At 43.7% G+C, this 22,222-nt stretch overlaps 1 protein-coding gene across 1 annotated transcript in view; it reads left to right on the top strand.

Moving 5' to 3' along the window:
- LAMTOR2 (late endosomal/lysosomal adaptor, MAPK and MTOR activator 2) overlaps positions 1-22,222 on the top strand; it is an 89,327-nt gene that overhangs the window by 18,457 nt on the left and 48,648 nt on the right. The window contains exon 2 of the mRNA XM_085639569.1: positions 5,537-5,699. Within this exon, the coding sequence (XP_085495695.1) occupies positions 5,537-5,699 (163 nt within the window). The remainder of the gene's footprint in view (positions 1-5,536; positions 5,700-22,222) is intronic.

The following is a 22,222-nucleotide window of genomic DNA, read 5'->3' as shown; positions in this document are numbered from 1 at the left end:
TTTCCTCTGGGGGTAGTTGCTCCTGAACCAGCTTTTTCCTGTCAATTGGATCAGGTTCAGCCAGTATGTAAAGCACCCACTAGTGTCTCATCGTTTCAGGCTTACTCCTACTGGTGGATTCTTTGCTTCTGGCTCAGTACTGCAGCTAAAGTTGTCCAGTCATGCAAGCTCCACTCCTGCAAACCCCAGTCATATGTCAAGTTTTAGTCTTGCCTAGATCCACAGATTCGGTTTTGGAAGGACAGTCCTACTGTAGAGACCGCAGTTGAAGGTTTTGTGTCTGTGTGAATTTTTGTTTTCCTCCTCTGCTATCTTGCATTACTTTCCAGAGCTTGTCCTCTCAGTAACCTGTATTTGACCGAACAGAATATGTGCATCCAGAAGGGGTTGCCCATTCCCAAGAGCCTCTGAGAAAAAAACAAAAGGACATAAACAGACGTCCACCCTGAACTGTTTGAAACAATGGGAAAGTCAGGATAAGGGCTCGCGTATCCTGGATATGCATTTGGCATTTTTGCTGAAACCAGCCTCTTTGTGCATGAGACCCAAGAATCTTCAGCGAATTAAGGGTCTTCTGATATCTGAATTCATCTGATGGCCATACATTTCATATGCAGACAGTAGCTTCCATCTCTACAAGAGTAAATAAGTGGAAATTAATACAATCTAGTTAAAGTGCTTAAAAACAGCACAGGAGTATCAAGGCGTGTATATATATACGATTTTATAAACATATTTTAATTTTATGTGCATGTTTGTTTTACACAGATATGTACAATGTACAGATAGATATTGTCTTGCATTTCTCCTGTTAAAATGTTCCTGTCTCTATGCATGTGCAACTGCATATACCTGTGTTACATGTTTATTGATCGACATAAACATCCCTGTTATGTAGGTATATACACATTTATATTCCCACATATATATACACACACATGCAAGCACGGGCACACACATGCACCCACCCGCCCCCCACTATTATTTTTAGTTGGGGAAATTATCAATAGGGTAACCAGAAGGGGGAGCTAGTGACATGAAATTTGTTTTTTTTGCTTCTTTAAAAAAAGAAACGGTCTGACTTCAAACCGCTTTAGCTGTTGCCATACCACAACTACGAATTCCCAGTTCTTTAAAATATACATAGCCTGGATGTTTGCTCCACCCAGAGGGGTGTTATTCTCTTGTCTCAAGCTGTAGGCAATGTGGTCTACCATCCTGCCTTCTATGGAGTGCTTGCATTGCACGGGTGATTTTAAATCTATAGATAACTCTCAGCCATCACGCTTTTGGTCAGTCAATTCTTTATCTGGTACATGCTGAACTATTACCAATACCGCCATCAATACCAAATATACCATACCATCAACAATAATGGTAGCCCCACCAATAACGCCATACAGCGACCAGTGCCACCCCTACCTGTGCCATACCAGCACCACAATACCACTACCACCGGTATAATAGCAGCAACTACAACTATCCGGCAGTGGAGAACCCAACTGGCCTGACCTTTAATGTGCTTTAACTTGAAAATACATCACTTAATGCCTGTATTAGCACATATCACAATACATCACTGTATGCCTGTATTAGCACATGTTGTCACAATACATCACTCACTGCATGCCTGTATTTGCACATTTTGCCACAATACACCACTGCATGCCTGTAATAGTACATGTTGGCACACTACACCACTGCATGCCTGTATTAGCACATGTTGTCACAATACATCACTCACTGCATGCCTGTATTAGCACGTCACAGTACCTCACTTACTGTATGCCTGCATTAGCACATGTCACAATACATCACTCACTGCATGCCTGTATTGGCACATTTTGCCACAATACACCTCTGCATGCCTGTAATAGTACATGTTGGCACAATACACCACTGCATGCCTGTATTAGCACGTTGTCACAGTACTTCACTCACTGCATGCCTGTATTAGCACATGTTGTCCCAGTACATAACTCTCTGCATGCATGTATTGACACATCTTGTCACAATACATCACTGTATGCCTGTATTAGCACATTTTGCCACAATACACCTCTGCATGCCTGTAATAGTACATGTTGACACAATACACCACTGCATGCCTGTATTAGCACATGTGACAATACATCACTGCATGCCTGTATTGGCACATGTTGTCACATGATCAAAGCCAGACCTTTTTGGCTTTGTCACTGGTTGCCTTTTTTTTGCTTTCAAATGCAAATGGTTTCTTGGTCAAGTCGAATCGTGTTTTTCCAAGTTAGTTCTCTGCTGTTTGTAGATGCCGCGTGACTGGGTGAATGAATCAGATGACGGAAATGAGGCCGGGGTGCCAGGAGACTCACTTGACCACAAGAATATCTATCTCTCTGGATGATCTTGTACTGCTTGTGATTAGAAGAGCTGAGGGAATTAAGGCAACCAAGAACCGCTGGGCTTGTGTGTGTGCTGCAACTTCCCACCTCATCATAACTATTTCTGTTTCACTCCTGCTGCTTAACCATCAGGAGCTGCAGTGCTGCCATATTCCCTCTTTCCCAGTAAAAAGATAGGGTGACGTTAAAGAATTACATTTATAAAGCTTTTGTTCGGGATTGTGCTCTTAAAGTGCCTCCGCCACCATTACAAATATTTTGTCAAGCCTGATCAATTCACCAAAATACAAGAGTAGCAGAAATGAAATGACACTGCCTTTGAGCCCCACCAGCCCCAGAATTATAAACCGGAAGGGATATTAGGCGACCCTTGAATCGTATGACATCACATCCACACTCTGGCATTTGGCAGGTAGCTATTTGCGGATAGACCCAGCATTTAAAATGACTGTTTTCACAAGACATATTGAAATAATGTATATTTAAATGTATTTGTATTTTTTTTTAAAGCTCAGCCACTTGGTTTAGTTCTCTTCTTTTGCACCTGAATAAATGAAGGTGCAGAGGCTTCAAATATTTTAATGGGAGCATGTGCAGTTTCCTTGTCCATCTTAAGATCTTAAACAATGAATGGAAGAGCAAGTGTATTAATTTTTAACTTTACAAACAAATCTATTGTTCAGAATGAGAGCAGTAAGAATTATTCTTGAAATTCATTTCTCGAGTTTAAAACCACAAAGGCAGTTTGTGTAGAATTTGGGAAAGTTCAAGAGCTCTTTGTAGCACTTTATATGGCACACATTCCACTGGGCCCTTGTTTTGTACAGTGCTTACTACATGTACAGCTTCTCAGAGAACAGTCAAACTGGCACATATTGCATTAATCTACTAGTGTGCTTCCAGCTTCATTCCATGAAATGCCTACTTATGAGTTGTCGTGTCCCTACTACCAGCTTACACACTACCACTTTAATCGGGTCTTAAACGCTCTAAAGAGTTAAGAGATATGATTTTCAGGAAGGCAGGGGTTGCTAGCGTAAGCACTGTTATCTGTTGCTAAACTTGATTTTCCCATGTCTTTCCATTGAGAATATGGGTGATTTGTACAAATCAGAGGCCCCGTGTGGAACGTTCGGTCGATACCGCCAACATTATAAACAATCCTGATTTTCTGAGTGATGCAACAGAGGGAGGAAGCCTGAGTGCAATCTGCTTGCCAGCCTAAGAGTAACTTGGAAAACTCCTCTGCATGTAACTGAATTACATTCTTTATATGTTAACTCCATTATAAGTTTGCAGAAAATATATAAAAGGTCAGTGTTTGGATTGTTTTAACGTAGTGTTTAATATTTAAAAGAAACCCTTCATTACCAAAAGCTAGCTTTGATTAGATTTGTGTATTTATAAAGCGCACGAATGCCCGGGTGCTGATACCAGAGAGTCAAGTAAGGTGCCGGTGTAACTGTAAATTAGATGTTAGTAAGCAAAGAGCCATTTTATTAGCGGTTTCCTGAAAAATAGCAGCGCAGAGCTATTCTTTATGCCCACCTGGAGCTAGTTCCATGTCTTGACTGTCCCTAACAGAAGGCTTCTTCCACCCCAGCGAACTTTCTTGAACCTAGGCGTTTGTAGAAGCTTACTATGTGCAGATATTAGACTTCTGGACGGCATGTACCAGTTGAGATGTGTCTTCAGGAATTGAGGACTGGCACCGTGCAGTGTTTTGAACGCTAGGCATTGGGATTTAAACTTTGACCACATTGACCGCTTGAAACAGAAAAAAACAGCTTAACACAAATTATAAAAATGATGTTGTTGTCTAAGCTGTATCGGGGATTAGGAGCGATATTGTATCAGACTTTTATAGGGATTCCAGGATCACAAGATACCCACTCTCCTTCATCCTGACAACCACTACCTGTCAACTGATGCAAACGATAAAAGCTCTCATTCAACCAGAGGCCCAGGAAGGCCATCTTGGGTAAAGGCTGCATGCCACTGTACAGATTAAAAAAAAGGCTAGATAAAAAGCCTCCAATTCCCATCTGCTGCACAGTCCCAAAAATCTTTAGGCTCCGAGTCATCGTGTTGTTTTATCCAAAAGCAAAAGGCATCCAAAGATGGCAGCACTCTTGGGGGAATACTGATCCCAGTGCAAGTGTCTGTTCTTCCAGTAAAAAAAGCATGATGAATTTGGATCCCTGGTGCAGTCTTATTTGCTGCTTGTTACTGAGGAGGCCCATATCATGCATGCACTAGGTACACCCAAACAATTCTTTCAGATTGATTTGTCCAAACTGGCCTGAGCGGGAGAGAAGTGTAGTGCCTCTGAGGCGTTGTGATTGTCACCGTTTTCTACTCTTCCTCTTTGCCTAGCTGAAAAAGTCTTTTTAGGACGTAGGAACTTAACAGTCTTTCTATGTTTCAGTAATTTGCTTTATTGGTATGTGCCATGAGTAACAAAGCCTCTAGATAAAGAGGAATGGGTTCCATGTGTGGTACTTAATAACATTTGTTCGAATAGCTTGTTTCTCTTCTCCCTCTGAAGGTTTCCCTAGGTTACCTCCGTGCCATGAACTTCCCCGATTTGGAGCTGCAATTCTATATATTTAGTTAGAGCCTCCTCCTTATTTTATTATTCTGTAGACTGAGCATCTCTGCATAATAATGCTAAGGTTCCATACGGGTGAAAACTTCCAATTTTTGGCCGTCTCCCTAGGATCTGTATCTTAAGTAGGCAACTTGCATGGAGACACGTAAGACGCTTCCTATGAGCCATGCACAGAGAGAGAGCTTTCTTCCTGATACTCTTACATAAATGTTTTCTTTTCAATGTTTTGCCATTCTGGTAATTGAATTATTTTGTACAGCATATAACTAAATCTAAGTTCATTAGCTATAGAAAAAGACTAGAAATAATGTCCAATATTCCTTTCATTTTTTAATGTTCTTATTTTGCAACCAAAAAAGAGATTGCTTTATTTTGGACATAAGCAACAGTTCCTTAGTTGATATTCTTGAATTGAAAGTCTACGACTAAGAAAAAAGTTGAGAACTGGACTGCCTACAATTGAAAGGCATTGCTTTGAAATCTCCTTTAGGGCTAAAATATATATTTTTTAATTCTGTATTTTATTTCCTGTTTGTATTCATAGGCTTCTTAATAATGAGGGCTCGCTTCTGGCGTATTCTGGCTACGGCGACACCGATGCTCGAGTGACAGCAGCCATTGCGAGCAACATATGGTCCGCCTACGATAAGAATGGGCATCAGGCCTTCAACGAAGACAATCTAAAATTTATCCTCATGGACTGCATGGTAAGAAAGAGTTGAGGTATCAAATTGAGTACACATCCAGGCTCAGTATACGCAAACCTGTAAATTCCCAATACACCTATTTGGTCCTAAATAATTTTTGTTGTCCTTGACTTTTTATCCTGTCAGTCATACATTCAAATCGCCTTTATTGTTTGTAAAAGAGAGGTTGTTCGTTTATTGTGCTTTATTTACACAAAAATAGCATCTACGGCTTCTGTATTCTTTAAATTCGCTTTTTTCTTGAATCAATGTCTGGTAAGTTTTCATTTCTGAATCCTTTTGTAGTAATACAACCTGTTTTAGTTCTCTGCTCCTCATGGTTTAGTAATTACTTACTTTGTTTGAAATTCAAAGTCTTTATTTTGTGAGTCATAAGACAATTGCAATCTATTATAAATATGAAAGTAGCACGCTGGCCATCTGATTTAGAACAAGTCCTTAGATTGTTGGCATCACTTGCATTTCTTCAGTGTGTTTCCAATTTCTATCAAAATATCAAATACATTTGCTCAATCATCAACTTGGCAATAAATCTGAGTGACCAATGAATGCTGATCTCCAACTCCATAAACAGTGCAAAGATTCTGATCCACTTGAAATCTGCCAGACACTGTTTCCAACAAAGAGCTCAAAACCCTTCTTCGAACACATTTTTCGGTGTAGTTACACTACTTCCCTCTCTGTTCTCACAGCACGGTCTAGTCTCTCTGTTTCATTTGTCCTGAAGCCTTTTGCAGTCTGCTGCAAATATGTAGTCTCATTTTATGTTGGCCCAGGTCCTGTTGCACAGACTGCCCATGTGGTCACTGGTAGAATCGGGCAGCAAGTGTATATTTCCTGATTGGCCCTTCAGACACAATCAGGGACGTGTACCTACTGATTTTTAGTAATTTTCTCACATGAGCTACTTGACCGTGGAGACAGGATATTTATTGTCAGATTTCTTCCCCTACCAGCATAACCTGGGGAAGCAGAATTCAGAAGTGCATATCTTAAAGGGCTCGTATGTGTCCATGGTAAGATTTACATTTCCACCCGTAAGTTTGGAGTGGATCTAAAATCTGTACTTCATCCCACATATATTTCATGAGTGCTGCAATGAAGACCAGTAACATTCTTTCCCTTATCTGCATTGCTCCGTCCACTGTCAGGGCTGCGTAAGAGACGGGGAGATGCAGAAATACAAATTTCAGCTCATTCCTCTGATCGTCTGGGATGTGCGCCTCCCACACTTCTTTGCATGCTCCAAAGCTTAAGCTTTGTTCTGGGTCTGAAGCGTGCAAGTCGGGAAGATTGCATGTGTGTAATCTGCTTTTTGCTAAAAGAACACACCCTAACCCAACACTTTCAAAAGGCAAGGCATGACCCAGCAATTCCTTAAGGCGAGGTAAGGAAACAAACCCAAATGTAGGTAAAGTAACACACACATGTTTATTAATGCAACATTTTAAAAAGACAGGCCGAATATATCAATCATTGCAGACTCAAAGAAAACTGTTGATTAATGCAGTGTTCAGAAAGGTAATCTAAATACATCCATAAATGCAGATTCTCAAATGTCAAATGAATGATTAAATGAACAATTGAAATAGAATGCAATATATATACAGATGGCAAAGAGTAGAAAAAAATACATCTATATATATATATATATATATATATATATATATATATATATATATATATATATATATATATATATATTCACTTAAACCATAGGTTTCACACATGTTATAGGTAGCTGGACATTTCACTCGTAAAAAACCATTGAAATTCCCCCGTTATAGTTAGTTCAGATAACTATAACTCGCGCGCCCGCAATCCACTGCTGATGACGTCACATATTACGTCACTCATGACATGGTCAGTGGCATCACTCATGACATCATCCTTGTGATAGAGTGGCGGTCGCGCGAGTTATAGTTATCTGAACTAACTATAACGGGGGAATTTCAATGGATTTTTACGAGTGAAATGTCCAGCTAACTATAACATGTGTGAAACCTATGGTTTTTTCAGTGAATTTGCAAGGTTTTTTAAATGCTAATTCCTAACTATAACGTGTGTGAAACCTATGGTTTTTTTAAGTGAATTTGTAAGGTTTTTTTAAATGCTAACTTATGTATGTTTTATTATATTTTTTATATATATATATATTTTTTTACAATAAGCTACCTATGTACATAGTTATAGATTGACTGTATCCTGTAATATGGAATGGCTCGTTTAAAATGTTTTTTGTTTTTTTTAAGGTTTTTCACGGTGCGCGCACCCCGCGATTTTTTGAAAAAAAAAAAATGTTTTTTTCACCCTTCGGGGTCCTTCAGGGACCCCCTGACAAAGGCTGAGGGGTCAGCAACTCTCTACCCTGCCCCCTTTTCACGTTCTCCACCTTTCTTTTTTACTGTCACACACAAAATGGCAGCCGACACTTCCTGATTTCGACCGATTCGAATGTTGACTGACATGTAACCACCAAACAGAATTACGCTTGCGCACGTTATGGTGCGCGCACGGTGCGCGCTTATAGATATTTATGTGCTTTTAACTGCAATTTTCTCAGGAACTACTGAACAGATTGACACCATATATGCAAAAGGCACATGCCTGACCTGAGGACTACCTCTTTGCCAAATTTCAAGTAATTCTGTTCAGCCGTTCGGGCTGTACCTTCGGTTAAAGGTCCTATGGGAAAATGCATGGGGAAAACGCGTTTTGGGACCCCCTTTTTTCCCAGCCCCCGCTTGACGAATCACCCCGAGACTTTCAGGGTAGGAGCTGAGCGGAGCGGCCGATTAGTTTTGAAAATTTCGCGAGGATTCGTCAACCGGCGCCAAAGTTATTCAAAATAGACTTTTCAGATTTCCTATGGAAACACGGTCCTAACTACAACTATCTACTGGCGACCGCCAGCAGATAATATAGATATATATCTCCAAACCAGTCCCACTTCTCCAAGAACAGAGGGGGGCGACACTTGCTCGGTGAGAGAAAAGAAGCTTTAATGTGCCAGTTCCATCAGCGCACAGCATGAACAATCACAGCAGTGAAACGCTGGGCAGACGCGTTTCAGGCATTCGCCTTTCTTCAGTGCCTGTTTCACTTCTGCGTTGTCATCTCTCCTGGGGGCCAGATTAAATACATGGCAGTCCACTCCGATAGGAGTTTGATGTTATGCCCATTCTGCCTGGTTGCAGAAGGCGCAGGTCCCAATTGCTGTCCACTCCGGGTTTTGCGAGAGCCGTTGCGGGTTCTACATACAGTGATTAGGTTCCCGCACACCAAGTGGTGTCCCAACAGAGCTGGCCACGGACACAAAACTCGCAGGACAGTCTACTCAGGAGGCATTGATGGCAAGTTTCTTTTACAAACACCTTCCCACAGTCAGTGCTGGTACCTCTCTCCCCAATGACCATGACAATCACAGTGGATGTTTTATCTTGCTGGGGGGGCGTCGCGCTGTATTTTCAATACTTCACCACACTTTTACAAGCCGGCGCGAAGCTCCAGATCGAGAGGGCGTGCCTTTACTCGGGGCTCGTAACCCGAGGAAAAACTATTAACTGAAAAAACCATCAGGAACGTTATAGTTAGTTGGACATTTCACTCATACAAAACCATAGACATTCCGGCGTTCTAGTTAGTTCAGCTAACTATAACTCGCGCCCCCGCAATGCACTGCTGATGACGTCACATATTACATCATTCATGACATGGTCAGTGACATCACTGATATCTCAAATGACATCACTGATGACATCATCCAGTGACTGTGTTTCTGTAAAGTTTAATTTTGTTTTATATATATGCCAACCTGTATTGAGGTGTGAGTGGGTGTATAAGTGTCTGTATGGAGGATTTAGTAGGTATGTGACTGACTGTATAAGTGAGTGATTAAATGTGTCTTACTGAATGCATGAGTTAGTGACTAAACTGTGTGAAAGTCTGCATCTGTCTGTCTGTTGTTGTGTAAGCGGTTGCATGGGTTGGTGAGTAGCTGCATGAGTGTATATATGGGTTATTGATTGCTTGCCTGAGTATTTGTATGGCTGCCTGAGTGTGTGTGTGGGTGGGTGGGAGGTGTGTGACTCTGTGCATAGATGTGAGTGGTTGATCCACTGGGTGTATGGGTTCAAGAGTGCATGTGGAAACAGCTGTATGGGTGGGTGAGTATGTATGGGTGTGTTGGTGAGTGAAGGATGTCTCAGTGGTACATGTGCAAGTAACTACATATGTAAAAGGCAGTATATGTGAGTGATGGTGTATATAAATAACTATATGTGAGAGTCAGTAATTGTGAGTGGCTGCATGGATGAGTGTATTTGTATCCGTGATTCTATAAGAGAGTAATTATGTGTTAGTATCTGTATGAATAAGTGAGATTGTCTGTATAACTGTATGGGTGAGTAAATGGAAGTATGATTGAATATTTGCATGAATGTGTGAGTAGCTCTGGATAGGTGGCAGTGTGTGAGTGTCTGTATAGGTGAATGAGTGCATATGATAGTGTTGTATTGATGAGTGACTGCATGTATGAGTGACTGTATGGGTGAATAAGTGGATGTGTGTGTAGACCTAGGAATCAGTCAGTGTGTATTTAGTAACTAGTATTGATGTGTCTATTTTTTCGAAAATGGTTGTCGGTATTTTAGAGTGGGTGTATCAAAGGTTATATTTAGGTGTGAGGAGGTGCATCAGATTTTCACATGGGTGATGTCATTTGAGATGTCATCAGTGATGTCACTGACCATGTCATGAATGATGTAATATGTGACATCAGCAGTGCATTGCGGGAGCGCGAGTTATAGTTAGCTGAACTAACTATAACGCCGGAATTTCTATGGTTTTGTACGAGTGAAATGTCCAACTAACTATAACGTTCCCAAAACCTATGTTTTTTTTAGTGAATTTCTATGGTTTTTTAAATGCTAATTTCTAACTAGAACGTGCCTGAAACCTATGGTTTTTCCAGTGAATTTCAAAGGTTTTTTTAAATGAAAATTTGTAAGTCTAATGTACCTCAATCCTATGTTTTTAATTTTTTTTTTATATATATATATAATATTTTATATATGTTATACAGAAGTCGTGCACCCTACACGATGGCTGCGCGCATTCCGGTAGCCATTTTGAAAAGTCGCGCTGGGGTCGCGACTTCGTCGTAATTTGTAAAGTATGAAATATCTTTAAATTATAAATAAAAGTTTTCCTTTAAGTGTTGGTCTACATTTATTATTAAAAGTATTTTTAAAGTATTATTTTCAATATAATTTCGACTAAAAATTATTCGATTATTGGATTCGAAGGTTAGGATGGATGGCCATTTTGCTCGATCTGTTTTGTAAGATTTTTTGGTCTAGTCAGGTGGACACCCTCCTCCGGGTGAGGTACAGCTTGAGGATTCTATTCAAAAGGTGAGGAATTAACAGGCAGAAGTATCCATCAAAAGAGCAAGTTACTTACCTTCAGTAACGCTTTTTCTGGTGGATACAGTATCTGCCTGTGGATTCCTCACTGTCCCACCCGCCTCCCCGTTGTCCACCTGTTTCTACGACTAAGATGCTTTTACTGTTTGGCATGAATGTTTTCAATATGTCTTAATCATGCTTATGTTTAAATAGTGAGAAATGCTTGATCTGTTGCGATTTCTTTATGCCTTTATTGGTTATGCATATGTATGTGTGTGTATGTATGTGTGTGTGTGTGTGTGTGTGTGTATATATATATATATATATATATATATATATATATATATATATATATAATGTAAAAATGTGTTGGTCCACCTCTTTCCCTCGGTGGCATGGAAAAAATGGGTGGAACTGACGTCAGCACGCCGACGAGGTCCTCTTATGGCTCCTATGAGGTCATACGGTGTCACGAGCGGAGCCGTGCTATTATGATGTCGACGTGGGAGAGCTAGAAAAGAATTTCCGTGGAATGCTGGCGCAGGGGTATTCACAAGTGTTCAGGCTAGGCTTTTGGGAGCAACTGTTTATGTTGCCACTCCAGAAACCGAAACCAGTGATCCGAGGGCAGAGGCCCTGCAGATGGCACACGAGGTGGGGAGCCCAGTCGTGTGCACCGGCGGGGCAGCAAAGTGACAAGCACCACTACCCACAGAAAAGGTAACGAGGGCACTGAATAACACAGGATCTTCTCTTTGTATCTGGCAGGAACAACCAGGTTAAAATGCCCTCGTTCCAAAATGTAGAATTAGTGCTACAACGGTCTTCAAGAGGACCTGCGATGGATGCTGCTTCTGCCTTCCGTACACTGGAGTCGGAACATAGGTCACGCGGTACGGTCATACTGAGGTGGGACGCACACTCGTTGACCTCTCATGGCACTGCTCCACACTTTGGGGACAACGCGTTTCATTAGCTGTGTTTTCTGTGGACGTGTCGCGCCGGGCCTGTCCAACAGCAGAACCCCTTTAGATCCAAACAGACTCTTCCACTCTCTCACCGGAAATGAAACCAGGCCACACGGGCACTTTCACAATACAACAGCCGGGAATGCACTTTTTGGGAAAAAAACACCTTCCTTCCTCCTAATTTATCAAATAAACGACTCATTGAAGAACAGGGGCCAGCTTTGATCGGTAAAGAGCCATTACAACAACTTTTTTACTTTGCGATACCATTGAAACGCATGCGTGGTCATTACTACGCATTTTTTTAGAACGCATGGTCATTTACCACGCATGGTCATTTACCACGCATGCCTTTACAACAAATTTTGTTGGTATGGTAAATGACCATGAGTTCTAAAAAAAAAATGTAGACGATCCACGTCGTTGTAAGGAAACAGAGGCTGTTCCGTTTCCACACAACAAAGTGCACCGCCCCTCAGAGACAACATAAAGCAGAAACCACAAGGAGAGAGGAACCACGAGGAGTGAGAGGTAAGGGGGATTGGGCATGGGGGGGTGGTTACTTTTCTATGGTTTAGGGTAGTGCAGTGGTGTTTGGGTAGTGTAGAGGGTCGTGCTGGGGGTAGTGTTTTAGGGTTTAGGGCAGTGCAGTGGCGTTTGTGTAGTGTAGGGGTCGTGCTGGGGGTAGTGTTTTAGGGTTTAGGGTAGTGCAGTGGTGTTTGGGTAGTGTAGGGGGTCGTGCTGGGGGTAGTGTTTCAGGGTTTAGGGCAGGGTAGTGGTGTTCGGGCACTGTAGGGGGTCTTGCTGGGGCTGGTGTTTCAGGGTTTAGGGCAGGGCAGTGGTGTTAAGGGCAGTGCAGGGGGCCGTGCTGGGGTTGGTTTAGGATTTTGGGCAGAGCAGTGGTGTTCGAGCAGTGCAGGGGGTCGTGCTGGGGCTGGTGTTTCAGGGTTTAGGGCAGGGCAGTGGTGTTCGGGCAGTGTAGGGGGTCGTGCTGGGGCTGGTGTTTCAGGGTTCAGGGCAGTGGTGTTCGGGCAGTGTAGGTGGTCGTGCTGGGGGTGGTGTTTCAGGGTTTAGGGCAGTGCAGTGGTGTAGGGGGTCGTGCAGGGGGTGGTGATCCAGGGTTTAGTGCAGTGGTGTTCGGGCAGTGTAGGTGGTCGTGCTGGGGCTGGTGTTTCAGGGTTTAGGGCAAAGCAGTGGTGTTCAGGCAGTGTAGGGGGTCGTGCTGGGGCTGGTGTTTCAGGGTTTAGGGGCAGGGCAGTGGTGTTCGGGCAGTGTAGGTGGTAGTGCTGGGGGTGGTGTTTCAGGGTTTAGGGCAGTGCAGTGGTGTAGGGGGTCGTGCAGGGGGTGGGGTTTCAGGGTTTAAGGCAGTGCAGTGGTGTTCGGGAAGTGTAGGGGGTTGTGCAGGGGGTGGTGTTTAGGGCAGTGCAGTGGTGTTCGGGCAGTGTAGGGGGTTGTGCAGGGGGGTGGTGTTTCAGGGTTTACGGCAGTGCAGTGGTGTTCGGGCAGTGTAGGGGGTCGTGCTGGGGGTGGTGTTTCAGGGTTCAGGGCAGTGGTGTTCGGGCAGTGTAGGGGGTTGTGCAGGGGGGTGGTGTTTCAGGGTTTACGGCAGTGCAGTGGTGTTCGGGCAGTGTAGGGGGTTGTGCAGGGGGGTGGTGTTTCAGGGTTTACGGCAGTGCAGTGGTGTTCGGGCAGTGTAGGGGGTTGTGCAGGGGGGTGGTGTTTCAGGGTTTACGGCAGTGCAGTGGTGTTCGGGCAGTGTAGGGGGTCGTGCTGGGGGTGGTGTTTCAGGGTTCAGGGCAGTGGTGTTCGGGCAGTGTAGGGGGTCTTGCTTGGGCTGGTGTTTCAGGGTTTAGGGCAGGGCAGTGGTGTTCGGGCAGTGCAGGGGGTCGTGCTGGGGGTGGTTTAGGGTTTCGGGCAGAGCAGTGGTGTTAAGGGCAGTGCAGGGGGGTCCTGCTGGGGTAGTGTTTTAGGGCAGTGCAGTGGTGTTTGTGTAGTGTGCAGCGCATGCGCTGCGTCGCTAGGCGAGACCTAAAAAGCATTGCACCAAGATGGCTGCCAACACTTCCTGGATTGAAGTGTTGTCAGCCAATTAGATCCAAGCTCGTGCTTGTGTAGTTAGGTCACTATATAAAGGTTTTTTTGCTTTAATATCTCAAACTACTGAACGTAACCGTGTCTAAAGTTTCCTATATGAAAAATGATTTTCCGACTTCTATTTTTTTGAATTTCTCAGAAACCAATGAACGGATTTACACCATTTAAAAAAAAAAAAAGGTCTCTTTCTGAACCAAGGGCTACCTTCTTGCCAAATTTGGTGTAATTCCGTTCTGCAGTTCGGGCTGTAGTCGTGTCTAAAATTTCCTATGGGAATTAACATGGAGAAAACCCGTTTTGGGACCCCCCTTTTTTCTCGGCCCCCACTTGGCGAATCACCCCGAAACTTTCAGGATAGGAACTGACCGGAGCGGGACCAACGTTTTGACATTTTCGCGAAGATTCGTCAACCGGCGCCCAAGTTATTGGGAAAAGAAAAAAACGCTTTTTGAATAGAAACAAGGTCCTAACTATAACTATCTACTGGCGCCCGCCAGTGGATAATATAAATATATGTATGTGTATATATAGATATGGTTAGGAACACCTCAGCGACTGAGTCTACAACATCCTTGCCAACTCTTTAGCAGGGGAAGCCCTTTCAAGAACCCAGGAAGGAGTGTCAGTCAGGACTCAAGTTCCGTCCCCATTCCACAGCTATATGTCTATTCTGTGGTGAACTTCCACCTGGCCCATGAAAGCTTCCAGCTTAAATATCATTATTCAACGTGAGGCGAAGTTTCTAGAAAACCCTGCCCCGTTCTCATTGGAAAAAAACGAGCAGGCTGTACCAGTCGGCGTCAAGGCCAAGACAGTGGCTGGCCAAGCCTCTCTATTTTACTCTGAGACAGAGTTGTACATTCCACAGATAATATCCAGTTCACTCTGGTCAGTGAGGTGCGAAAACAAGTGAGGAACAGAAAAACCTTGAATATGAATCGCAAGCACTGCTGTGTAGGCAGGAGCAAGGCAAAGTCCGACATCAGGCCATGTCAAAGCCAATAGTAAGAACGTATAATTCTGTGCACACAGAAGCAAGGCAAAGTCAGAAAGCAAGATGACATGAAGCCATGTCAAAGCCAATAGTAAACACTTCTAATCTAAATGTACTGTTCTACTCTGTGACAGCTCTCACTAAAAGACACCAAGATTATAAGACAGAAGAGATGCAGGACCGTCCTACATTAAGGCTAGAGTGAAATAATACACTAAAGTCAGTTAAAATGGTGGTAGTCGAAGGTCATCATAGGGTGCCAAACCACAATAGTGGCTCTATCACTACAATGTGCACAGCACATTTTGAGGATATGTATATTCTACTGTGAAATACTGCATTTGCAAAATGTTTTCTCGAAATACATGCTAGTGCAGATCAGGAAAAACCTTTTGTGTATCTGGTCCTACCTTCAAAAAAAAAATGGTAAGTAATCGGATGCAAGGGGGAAAAGGTAGAAGGCGCGTGTCCCCAAAGGAAGCGAGGAGGCGTTTTAACACAAGTTGGGGTTCGTTTATTCACAGAAACAAAAGTAAAGAAGGGAGTCCAGTTTCAGGAGTGGTTCCTTTTCACCGGTACCAGGAATGTCGGGAGATAGGAGCATCCTAGTTCTCCTCCGTGGTCGTCCAGGACATGGCAGGGAATAAAAGAAAAGAAAAATAGGCCACGGATCAGTGGACGTTGTTCAATCTTGAAAACACTGGGAAGGGGAGCATGAGGGATCACCAACGGCAAAACGGAAAGGTGGAGACCAGAGAAGAAGTGCTGTGCTTTGACCACCCACAAACTACCCGTACCCTCCCCATGACTGTGTGAGCCCCCGTATGTGGTAGCGTACCTGCTCCAGCCACCCTCCTCCTGGAGCGTGGTGGGGCGAATCGCGGTGCCGTCCTCCTCCGGGTAACTCTCCACGGGCAGGAGCCTTGGTCGTAGCTGCCTTTGCGACGTCCCCAGCGTCTTCTTCTAGCGTCTTCTCCTCTTCGCCTACTTCCTTCCGCTCCTCGGCGTGCACACCAGGATGAGCGGGCACTTCTTCTTCCCACAGCTGATTGGTGTTCCGGAGTAGACGTCACGCCGGCCGGTTCTTCCCCTCGGGGAGTCCAGAGGGAATTAAAGGGACCGCTGTGCTCTTGCACCTGTAGCAGCAGGACATCTGAGTCAATGAGAGCCTCTGAGTCAGTCACCCCGGGAGCCCCCCGACATAAGTACAGTTGAAGTTCAAAAGATATTGGGCGTAAAGAATGTGAGCCAGGTAATTGGTTCCAACAGCAGCTACAATCACAGAACGTGTTTGATGGTATTTGCTGTATTGCTTGATTTTTGGAAAACTTATTTAGCGTAACCTCATTGCGAGATACCACATCCAATTCCAGCTTGTGCTGCTATGAAGAAGAGATTTGGCTTCCGCTCACATTCAGTCTTCAGTACATGTTGGGATAGCAGTCTGGTGCATGGCTTGCTGAAGATGCTCTATTGAGGGGTAGTTTATGCCCTGTTAATCACACATTCCCTAATGCTTTAGCTCAGACCTTTATTTCAACATGGTTTATTAATTCTAAAATATTTTATTCTCAATTTTCTACTGAACTGTTCAATAATCCATCATCTTCTAAAACATTGTTCCAATTCCTCTGTTACCAATGCAGTTCAAGGAGCTAACCTCTTCCTCTGGGAACATATTTTCAACAAATATGTGCCTAAGGATACCTATATGGGCAACAACCACAAAAATCAAATGTTCAAAATAGATCAATTTTTCAAACTTTGTTTTTGCAACACCATATGCAGTCTCCATCCAAATCTGTATAGAAGCCTTAATTATTTGTCTTCCCTCCTTATTCCAAGTTACACATATACGTGAGAGAGGTTTCGTTTACCACGAGATTCAGTAGGCATGTGTGCAGTTGAACAACACTGATTAAAATAGCTTCTGTGCCTCAGGGAAACATGATACAACGTAATTACTGCAAGTAGTTTCTCTTCTGTCCTTTACAGGTAATCAGTTGGTTTAATATATTTTTTTAATACTCTGATTTTATTTAATTTACGTTTTTATGATGGGTTCAATTTAAAACGTAATATAGGTGAAGTCTAGAATTACACTTTTACAGATAACAACTTGTATGTTGTTGGGAACTCAGACCTTTTGGATTCAGCATTTCCAGGAGTTCCATACTGTAGACCTCCATAGTTTCTTGCTTAAATTACCCACTCTACGGTAAAGCTGTGGCATCCTGCACTGTTTTCTGGACGACTGTTGGTTTACTCCAGTGACCTGGAAAGTCATGTATGCCCCAGGGAATTGCTCCATACCATTTTGGGTTTGTTCAAAATAAACTCTGATATCTGGGGCACACCCTTCCTCAGTGAGAGAGGCCTCTGTCACCGCCCCCCCCCCTCCCCCAACCAGGCTATGAGTGACCGGTGATGGTGGTTGGTGATTACAGTCTGGTGGCTCAGTCCTTTTTAGGTTGAAGCCTACCAGACAGCACAGCACAGCTGTCTGGTTGCTAAAGACTTCTTGCGAACATTCTGAAAGGTGATGTAGAAATGCATTCTTCCCATTGCTTCCCATTGGCTTTATGGTTTGTAACTCACATTTGCTTGCTTCCTGTTTGCTCGCTTTATTTGTTTTAGGCTTTCCAACATGTCTTTTTCCCTCCTGCAGAGCTTAACCTGTTTACCACCTCTCTGACATGCTCTTTGTATTCTTTCACGAGTGATCCCTTTCTGTAAACAGGCGTTTACATTTTGTTCTTATTTTGTCAGATTTGCACATTAAAAGACAAAGGTCAAATGTTAGGCTCTTGTCTTGATGATTTTTCTCTCTTTGACTTCAAAATGAGAGGATTATGTGACAATCTGGGGAGGTGATAGGTAAGGCTATTTTCTAGCTCACAAAAAAATGTGAAAGGCCTGTGAATAAACAGTGCAAACCTTTCAAAACGTATCAGAATTAGGAAAGCACAAAAGAAGCACATTTGTTTTGTACTTCTAAAGAGTAGTGGAAACAAGTATTTTAATGCGATCAAAGCGAATCAATTTACCTAGGTGATGTAGTTTCCACACATTATCACATTGTTTGTGCGCTGTATAATTGTATCAGTAAAGCTGTACATCTACAAATGTAATTGCCATTTCAATTGAAAATGTGTTGTCTGTAATGGCTGTGCGCTACCACACCATGCTAACTCCACTCTACACCACACCCCTCTGTCACTCCACGGCACTCCACAAGATGACTCTGTGACACTCCGCTCCATGCCACGTCCTTTTTCTTAGGACAAATGTGTTTTTGTATTACATTGCAAACTTTAATAAAGTGTGTCATACAAAAAGTGTAGTTCAAGCTTTTCCAGTGGAAGAAAACTAAATCTGCTCAATTCAGCGGCTTAACGCAAGTCCCTGCAGATCTTTCAGGTGGCCCCAATCCTTTGTAGGTGCCCCATTCAACCAGAGGCCAATGAATCTGTGAGAGATGGGAGACTGAGGCCCCTCATTGGAAGCTGGCTCTTTATATAGTGTACCATAATTAGGTAAACTGTGTAGAGTCCAGATATTCCTGACTAGTGTACAAGGGTTTGCTTTAACAATCCCAAGGTACTCTATTTGTGGTTGTGTGGTCCACCCGCCATAAGATTATTAGAAGGGAGTTTTGGGTATCTGTTGCTCACATAATCAATAAATGAGACACACACTCAACGGAAATCCAACACTAATTTATAAACATAACGTATATTTTTACATTAATTTAGACACCGAGATCTATGAGAGTAGGTATGTATTTTTAGAGTTAGCGATTTTCAGAAACACAGAAAATATAGCAGTCAGGTTTGAGGGATGAGCCTAGAACGTGATATTGCTATCCTATGGGAGAAACATACACTACATAGGGGTACTTGCAGTCGAGTTACAGGGTTGTTAGTCTGGACTTAAAGTAGGTAGGGGCCAAGGTCCTTAGAACAACAAGCAGTTTTTGTTTACCTGTCCTGGAATGTCCGGGTGCAGAGGTGCTGGTCGCAATGGTATACTTAAACGCTGCTGCTGTAGTCGAAGAAGAAAACCTGTAACGGAAAATGCTGCAAGTGGGGACTTGAGGGCAAGTCTGTCGGAACCCAAAGGGGGGGCTCGATTCTTGAGGGTCTCTTTGGCAGGGGTGCACCACCTGTAGGCTCAGACTCGGGCTGTGGGGCTCGGGCACAGAGGTGTTTTGTTCGGCGAGTCACTTGCATTGGAGGCTCTCATTGGTTAGGTCGACCTGGAGATGGATCAGGACAGCAGGGCCACTTTCTGTGCTGGCCTCCGTGATGCTGATTTCCCTGGTTGGTAGGTTGGTCTTGGCGGTGTTGGTGTCTGGGCTGGACACTGAACACGCCTTGATTGCTGTAAGGGGTCCAGTACCCCTGGGATTGGTGCAGGGCGGCTCTTGGGGGTCCTAGCATCTCCTGCCTAGGTGTGGAGAGGGTTCTCACTGACCTCCTGGAGCACGGTGACCTCTTCCTGGGTGGCTGTTGCGTCGGCAGACCCGGTGTTTAGCAGATCGGTCAACCAAACGTTGCTGTCGGTGGCTGCAGGAAAGTGGCTCCTCCACTTTCAGGGGAGATGCTGACTGGTTGGCGCAGTGCTGGCAGCCTTCCGGGGCTTTTGGAGGATGCACAGCTGCAGGATGAGTTGGGTCTTTGCAATTGTCGAGACAGGAGCAGGCAGGGTTTGGTGCCAAGTCCACAGCTACTCCAGTTCTTGTATTCTTCTGCTCTTCCTTGTCCTTCTTCTTTGGTCAGGAGACTCTCAGTTCTTGGGGTCACTACACCCCCCTATATGAAAATTTCCTTTGCGGAGTGGGCATAACCATATACAATAGTTCCTTATTCCACCAAAAACAAGATGGTGAAATCCTATTGTGGCACACATCAGGCAGCCCACCTTAGGTGTATGACTAGCCTGGTGGGCAGCACGCCTACTTGCATAGCTTATTTCCCACCTGTTCTGGTGCCAAATGGGCCTCCGGGCAGGGGGTGGCACCTCCCAGATCTGGGGCAAGCCAGGGGAACATATCAAAGGCAGCAGTGGCTTTGAAGCCATTGGCCTTGATATCCTAAATTACTATCCATCCTTCTGGAGATGTGCACACCTTTCTCCAGAGTTTGCTTTGTTTTTGACATGGGCTCTATCCTGCATGAGATCAAAAATTTGTCTGTGTTGGCATTCTAGTTGATACCATTCAGTACATTAGACAGTGGTAGGGTTTCCAGGGGTCACTCCTAAGGTGCCCTCTGGGTGCACGCCATAATAAATCTTGTACTGGCAACAGTACAGATTTATTTAGACAGTGTTCGATACCAAACGCCTTAGGTTTCGGTAAAGCCATCATGGAGCTGGGGTACTCGTAATGACCAGTGCCCAGTACATATAGATAAGATAGCTTCCCTGTTCACTTGTACCATCTAGCAATTGAACTAGGCAGCACAGGGCATATCTGCTCATGAAGATATGCCCTCACGTGAAATAATGCATCCTGCCTTAAGGCTACAAGGCCTGCTGTAGGGGTGGCTTACATATATTACATGCAGTGACTTCGCCATGCCGTTGTTTCCACTCGTGGTTTGCACCATGACACAGTATGCAATGTCAGGCCGCATGCAATTTGTATGGGGGTCCCTTAGGGTGGCAAAATACATGCTGCAGCCTTTAGGGACCCTCTTTGGTACCCATGCCCTAGGTACCAGGGGTACCACTTACTAGGGACTTGCAGGGGTGCCAAAGTGTGTGCGCCAACTGTGTTACATTTAGTCAATTATACCTTGTTTTAAGGAAAGAGCACTGGCCCAAGGGCCTAGTTGGCAAGGACCCGGTGCACATCAGTCAAAAAACATCAGTACCAGTGGCAAAAAGTGGGAGTGAACATGACAAAAAGGGGCACTTTCCTAGACCGATTCATTTTGCGCTCCGCCACTGGCTCAATCAAATACTGTGCTCAAGACAACCAACATGTTGGCATTGCCTAACCATTGCCTTCTCAGTAGTGCTCCTTTTGCCAGACCCAACACGAACACTCTGTTTTTAGGTGGAAGCCTACCAGACAGCACAGCTGTCTGGTTGCACAGGCATATTGCGGATATGTTGGCACCTTCCCTAAGCTTGGTGTTTTGTAACTCACATTTGCTGGCTTTTCTATCTGTTGACTTTATTTGTTTTAGACTGTCCAGCATGTTATTGTCCCTCCTGTGTAGCATATCCTGGTCACCACCTCTCTGACTGGCTCCTTGTATTCTTACACAAGTGCTCGCTTTTTGGGAACCTTTTTCTTTTTTGTGAGGCACTCCAGGAGAGTACAAATGTTTTCAGCTTTCTCTTGTATGCTAATTCACTGCAGTAAACATGCTGCATTTCTTTGAAAAGGTCACCCCCCCATCTTTCTGCTTGACCGCTTCTACTACTCTGTGCCCCTACGAGTTAATCAATCTCACATGCCTGGAGGAACAATGTTCTGACTATGAGCCTGTTTATTTTGGGCTCTTCACTTATAGCATAACTTGAACAATCCTCTTCCTCAATTTCACGCTATGCCATAGGCTCTGGAAGTAGGGGAGGTAGGGGGTGCTGAAGCCCCCTCAAATAATGCTGGCGTTGAGCAGGGGATGAGCAATGAAAGTGCTTTACATTTGCTTTGCAGTCAAAGAGAGAAGTCAGATGTTTACTTTGCTTTCTCTGACTGCAAAGTAAGATGATTTTTGTGACAATCTTGCTGGGTACTGGTGGAGTGAAAGGAAAGGCTGTAGTATGTTCGTTTGTTCTCGTACACAAAAACATTTAAATGCCAGTTAAGTACCTGTACAAATATTTCAAAATCTATCCGAATTAGGAGGGCACAAACTAAGCACAATGTTTACAAATCTGAATTTTAGTGTAAACCAATATTTTAATATGATCAAAACGAATCAATGCATTAGGTGATGCCGATTTCCACACATTATCGTTTGTGCTCTGTATAGTTTTATCAGTAAAAATGTATTTCTGTGCAAATGTAATGCTTGTTTCAATTAAAAGTGTGCTGTCTGT

This window comes from Triturus cristatus, chromosome 12 (assembly GCF_964204655.1).
Source record: "Triturus cristatus chromosome 12, aTriCri1.1, whole genome shotgun sequence".
NCBI lineage: Eukaryota > Metazoa > Chordata > Amphibia > Caudata > Salamandridae > Triturus > Triturus cristatus.
The sequence above is the reverse complement of the archived record's forward strand: the minus strand, read 5'-3'. Positions and strand labels throughout refer to the sequence as shown.